The 6,365-nt window shown below is 42.5% G+C and overlaps 1 protein-coding gene across 2 annotated transcripts; it reads left to right on the forward strand.

The window, feature by feature from the left end:
* The first annotated feature begins 1,047 nt into the window (after positions 1-1,047).
* GUCA2A (guanylate cyclase activator 2A) lies at positions 1,048-6,110 on the forward strand. Of its 2 annotated transcripts, none has more exons than XM_086764757.1 (3): positions 1,048-1,122; positions 4,986-5,187; positions 6,058-6,110. In XM_086764757.1, exons 1-3 carry the CDS (start codon positions 1,048-1,050, stop codon positions 6,108-6,110), a joined length of 330 nt encoding a protein of 109 aa, XP_086620883.1. The 2 variants fall into 2 exon arrangements, with proteins under 2 accessions (XP_086620883.1, XP_010128608.1); XM_010130306.2 differs by having other exon boundaries at positions 4,986-5,175; positions 6,043-6,110.
* The last annotated feature ends 255 nt before the right edge of the window (positions 6,111-6,365 follow it).

Genomic DNA, 6,365 nt, shown 5'->3' on the forward strand with positions numbered 1-6,365 from the left:
CTATGCAGCATAGTGGTTTTCATTGTGATCTTCGCAATAGATTGGAATTCACTAATAACTTATTAGAGTTTTTTCCAGCATAAAACTTTTCTGAGATTTGAGAAGGTTGCTTAGTGGCTGACTGTTGCCCTTCTCTGTTCTGCTGTTACCAGGAAGATTGTTTGGCATGGTGTCTGCTGTTATTCGAAAGCCACCATATGCCAGAAATAATTTACAGATTATAGGCCCTGAGCTTGACGGACAGAACAGAGCTGAGCGAAGCATGTTGATGCTTCTCCGTCTGTTTGACATTGACATGTTTCTAGAAGAGACTGAAAGTCACAGAGAAATAGATTTAATTCATGGCAGCCTTTATCCTTGATGACCATCCCTGTGACTTTTAATGTGTACATTTTAATTAGATGCTGCAAAAGGTCGCAGCAAGATGACATTTTATATCTGGTCATATGCAGGCAGAGTTTGTTTCTACCTGCATCAGTCCATTGCTACCGTATTAGTACCTGGAACCCCTACAAGAGGGACATGTGTAGTCAGAAATGAGTGCAAGATATCAATTTTTTTTCTATATCCTTCCAAATCTCTTTATTTCTCACAGCTCTGCAGGACGTGGCCAAAAAACTGAGTACATTCCCCATATGGAGAATGAGTTTTGGATGTTGCCTTAGAACAATCTCTGCCATTTATTTGTTGTAGGCTAGAATGTTTTGCCTGCCTTTGTCGTGGTCAGTTTCTCAAAGTAGGAGAGACTCATAAACTCCAGGATCTGCCTGGGTGTGACTGGCCTACTCTGCTAATGAGTAGATAACTGATAGTCCACTGAGGGTTTATTATATGTCAATAAAAAGTTTAGATTAATGGATTACCAAGCAGATACTGTGTGAAGTCTATAAAGCTCCAGTTTTGCACTGGGAGCATAGAGTTTTAGGCAGTTTGAGTGCTGCTAAGAAGACAGAAATTCTGAGACACACAACAGAAAGAGAGAGAAAGACCAAGGCGAGAGAAAATAAGATCTATTCAGGTTAGGAAAGACTGTACTTTGCAGGCACTATGAAAAGCTTTCTTGCCTTTACGGTCCTTGGAGTCCTTTCACTGGTGCACAGCTCCCAGGCAGTCTATGTTAAGGTGAGTTTTCTGCTCTATAATTTTTTTGGTATTACAAGTTCAAAAAATTGCTGATATTATGTGAAGCATGGCTGCAACAGGAATCTCAAGCTAAACTAATAGTCTTGAATTTTTATTTTGCTCTGGCTAATATCCAACTTCATCTCCTTATGGTTCAATTATTCTTTCTGTAAAATGCTTCAGCTATTACTAACATGCTGTTGCCATTTAATTAACTTCACCAACAATATCATTGCTCTGAAATCCCTTGCTGGCTGAGGTATTGCGTTTCCAGAGGTTTTTTTTTTACTCATACCCCATGTGTTGTGAAGCTGCAAGAACTGGGGGTACCACTTTATATAATTATGTAAGCAAGATGTGACAAAAGAGAAATTGTCTTGTGTCCCCTGCTTCTAGGCAGGAAGTTCTTCATGAAACTGATCTGCATATCACATTTAAAAAAAAAAGATTAAAGAAATGTTTAGCTGGATCCAAGGAAATATTAATAGGCAGATAAGCTATTAGAGTAGGCTATACCAGAGTTTCTAAAATATGCAAATACCTATGATATCCAACATGGAAAAGTTAAGAAGGTACTTCAGTACTCTTGTCTGTACTTGGGACTGCGTTGGATCTGTCTGCATTCGTCCTTGAAAGCAGTTTGGGAGATTCCAGAGTCCAGAGGAGGCCACAAAGATGATCAGAAGGCTGGACACCTCTCCTATGAAGAAAGACTGCAAAGGTACAGGCTGTTATGTCTGGAGAAGAGAAGGTTCTGGGGAGACCTTAGAGCGAACTTCCAGTACCTTAATGGGACTGATAGGAAAGATGGGGAGAAATTGATCAGCAGGGCCTGTTGCAATAGTACGAGGGGTAATGGTTTTAAACTAGAAGGAAGCAGATTCAGACTGGGCATAAGGAAAATTTTTTTTACAATGAGGGCAGGGGAGCACTGGCCCAGAGAGGTGGTGGATGCCCCATCCCTGGAAACATTCCAGGCCAGGTTGGCTGGGGCTCTGAGCAACTTGATCTGATTGGAGATGTCCCTGCTCCTTGCAGGGATGTTCCACTAGATGGCCTTTGAATGTCCCTTCCAACCCAAACTGTTCTGTGATTCTATTATTCTATTATTTCAGTTGATTGCAATGTAAATAACTTCCTCAGAGTACCAAGAAAACTAGTATTTCTTGAACAATTATTGACTCCCTTTAAATGTGCACTACAGGTTTTCAGGGACTATCTTTGTGCCCTGAAATATCCTCTTTTGCTCCTTTTGAAGTGTTCTGGTCTTTTTTAGTGGGAGGGGGGGGGCTATGGTGGCAGCTTCTGTAAGAAGCTTCTAGAAGTTGTTTCCCCTTTGTCCAGTGGACTCGGACCAGGGCCAAGTCAATTGGTGACAAAATATTCCCTGATAAAGCCTCTGCGATAACGTATTTAAGAAGGGGAAAAAAACAGATGAAAAAAGAGAAGATGTGAAGAAGCTGAGCGGGGGCAGAGAGGGGGAGGCGCGAGCCTTGTGGGCTTTGCAGCCCTCACCCTCTGGCCTCCTGCCGGGCGGCTGCCTGGGCCTGACTCGACCCAGAAGTGGAGATGAGATGAGATGTGAAGAGATCCTGAAAGGCGTCTGCCTGCCGATCGTGAAGAATTTCTTCTGAGAGGACCGGCTGCAGATGCCAAGGTCAGTGAAAAAGTAGTAGGAGGAGTAATGCGACTCCCAGCAGAGATTCCCCTGCAGCCTGTGCTGATGACCATGGTGGAGCAGGTTGTCTCCCTGCAGCCCGTGGAGGTCCACGGAGGAGCAGAGATTCACCTGCAGCCTCTGGACCACGTCAAGGCAGGTGGATGCCTGAAGGAGGTTGTGGCCCGTGGAGGGCCCGCGCTGGGGCAGCCGTTCTGGAGGGTCTGCACTCTGTGGAAGAGATGACCCACGCCGGAGCAGTTTCACGAAGGATTGCAGCCCGTGGGTGAGACTCCACGATGGAGCAGGGGAGGAATGCAAGGAGTTCTTCCCCTGAGGAGGAAGGAGCAGCGGAAAGCGACTTGTGATGAGCTGACCATAACTCCCATTCCCTATTCCCCCCTGTGCTGCTCGCAGCGGGGGGTGGGAAGGTAGTAGAGATAATGTTAAGCCTGGAAAGAGGGAGGAGTGGGGTGAAGTTTCTTGTTCTCTTTCTCATTATCCTGCTTTGGTTTTAAAAATAAACGAATAGTTTTCCCCAAATCGAGTCTGTTTTGCCCGTAACGGTAACTTTAAGGATTTTCTCCCTGTCCTTATCTCAAACCTCGAGCCGTTTTTGTTATATCATCTCCCCCTGTTCTCTCAGAGGGTGGGGGGAGTGAGAGAGAGACTGCGTAGTCTGGTCCCAATCGGGGCTGAACTATGACACGAAGTCAGAGATATCCAGAGATAGTAGGTTTAAGCTATTCCTTTCTTCCTAACCATTCTTTAACATTTAGAGTCTCCAGGGGAACTGATAGCTTCCTACTTAATTAAAAAAAAAAATCTTTTTTTCCACTCGGAGGTGTAAAAAAAACCCAACTAAATTAGAATAGCTGTTTTTAGGTTGGGTGCAGCACTGGTCTTTTAGCTGCTCTTTCTTGTTTGAATTCTTATGTCATTAATTATTAAATCTGTATTTTCCCCAACATATGTGCACGGTATTCTGCATGTGTGTTGCACTCCTTTCATTTGGCCTACCTGAGGTCCCTAAGGTCTGACTACTTAGTGCACAAATTTGGTTTATGCTTTTGTTTTCTAAAATTCTTCCTAAGACTTCCTTTCCCTCTCCTGTAATTTGTCAGAAGTTGTTAATTTAACAAAATGTATTGCAAAGCAGAAGTGAAGTTAATTTGACTTCGTATCATGTTTTTAAAGACTGAGTATCACTATCTCGACACTTTGCATCACAGATCTTGAATTAATATGATGGAAATTGGAGGAAGACTTTGAGAAGCCTACTGACTACATGTTGGCCATTAAACCAGGTTAAAAGGCCTGCTGAAGATCAATTTGAAAGTGCTTATTTCTCTTCTAGGGCAAAGTCTGATTATCTGCAGACATACACAGACTTTATGCACCTAGCTTAACACTTTCAACACCTGCAGTTTAAATTTATGACCTCAACAGTGGAATTCACTTGAAACTGAGGGAATGACCATTAACATTCCACAGAGTCCAACAACCTAAATATGGAGTAATAGCTCCCAGAACACTCTCTTAGCCTCCGAGAGCTTGTCATGTGAGCTTTGAATCAGAAGTGTCATATTGCTGCCAATAACTTCTGTTCCATTAATTATGTGGACAACTTTAAAGTTAATGGAAACTTGCCACATTCCTTACCTCGGGGTGAGGGATTTCAGCTCTTAACAATATGTAATGTGAAGCAATAGCTCCTTTTATGTGGCTAGAGCCTGCCATGTGTCAGCCAACACTTGAAGTTCTCCATTGGTGTATTAGACAGAAGAGTGAACAAAATAAATGTCCATTTACACCCATTCAACTAATGATTTTGTAAATCTCTACCACTTATTGCCCAGTCACCTCTTTTCTAGGCTGAAGATTCCCAGTCTCTCTGTTTTGACCCCGAATTTTGTGAGTCTCTCTCATGGGAATGAGAGATGCCTCCATCCACTGTGACATGTAATGAAAGCCCTGACTAACCACCCAGATCTCGCTGCTGCTCTGAAAGGTCTTGGCCTTGAAAAGCTGGTCATTTGCCTTCAGTCAGCGCTGATTTTATCTAGACTTTGTTTCAATAATGTCTTTTCCCTGTAGTAGATATTTTGGCAGAGCTCATTGTTGAAATGGAATGGATTTGCCTAAGGACTGACTTCCTGATGCCTTTTTTTTTTTCTTTTTTTTCTTCCTGGTTTTATCTAAATAGGATGGAGACTTGAAATTCTCCCTTGACTCCGTGAAGAAGCTAAAGGAGCTTATGGATGAGAACAGACAGATTAACCCTCGCATGGTGGTTTCAAAGGCTAACTATTCTCCATGTGATGATAAAGATCTCCCTGAGGAGTTCCAATCTGTGTGCAAAAGAGAAGATGCATCCAAGATTTTTGAGAGGCTGAGTATGTTGCATAGTTGACATTTTTTTTTTTCACTCTTTTCAACCTTAAGTATTCAAATAGAAGCAGGCAAAGGAACATAATGACTGTTCTGTTACTTCTAAAGCAGCTCACCTCTACAAAGGCTGGAATACACCAGCCATGAGCCCCTAGAAGAAAATTCCTGCTGTGCTGAGCTTAGCTGTAGCCTTTACGGATCAGGCTGCTGTAACCATGAAAACACTTCCTCCTCAGCTACACGCTGACTTACATTACTTAAAGTGGGAGACCTCATGATCTCCTCCGGCATACGGGAAAAGTAGAGTTATAACACTCAGTTCTAGTTAACTGCAAGTTGCAAGAAGGTCTAATGGCTTTCTCTAATTGCTGTAGAAGAAGGTGTTTTTCCAGGTAGCCTAAAAGATGTGTGCGATGTAAATGAGGAGGATCAATCTTTGCCAGTCTGTCTCCAAGGCACTTATAGTGATTCTTGAACTGACTGCTTAGTGTTTGCTTTTTTATTTTATTATATTGCATTTATCTACTGTCTGATATAATGGACACTTCAGGAAGAAATAGTACCAATATAACTAATATTGTGATTCTACAAGCCATGGGAGGGTCATCCCCATGACCCTCCTACAAAATGTCCCATTGTTTGTTCTCTTGCCTCCAAATCTTCCCATTTTTCCCCAATGAACTCAGGTTTTATTTAATTGTTTAAGCCAGATTTTTGCAAGAACTAGTTTTCCTTATATCAGTAATAGGTTCAAGGAACATTAAAACTCATAAAACACTAAGGTAAAGGTCTATCCAAATCTGTTGGTGTGTGGCTCTGCTTTCCAAAACTTCTCTTGCCATCTCACTGAAATCCTCTTTTCTCTCTAACAGACCTGGCTGTCCGAGAAACTGATTTGTGCGAAATCTGTGCCAACGCTGCCTGCGCTGGTTGCTTTTGAATAATGATGAAACAATCCAAAGATGTGCCAAGCTAGGAAGTTTGTGCATTCATATTTGCAAGATGACATACTTTCACAAATCACTATTTGGGCTCCAACTCCCCTACAGTCACACTGGAGCTGCTAGCTCATTTAGTTGTACCAGGGGTACTCCTGAAGTAGTTGTGTCTGGTCCAATTGGGGCAACAAGACCGCAAACCTCACCTGAGAGGTTTCAGTTCTGTATGAGCTGTGTAACACTGGAATGAAAACATC

Source organism: Chlamydotis macqueenii, chromosome 21, assembly GCF_036417535.1.
Source record: "Chlamydotis macqueenii isolate bChlMac1 chromosome 21, bChlMac1.mat, whole genome shotgun sequence".
NCBI classification, from domain to species: Eukaryota; Metazoa; Chordata; class Aves; order Otidiformes; family Otididae; genus Chlamydotis; species Chlamydotis macqueenii.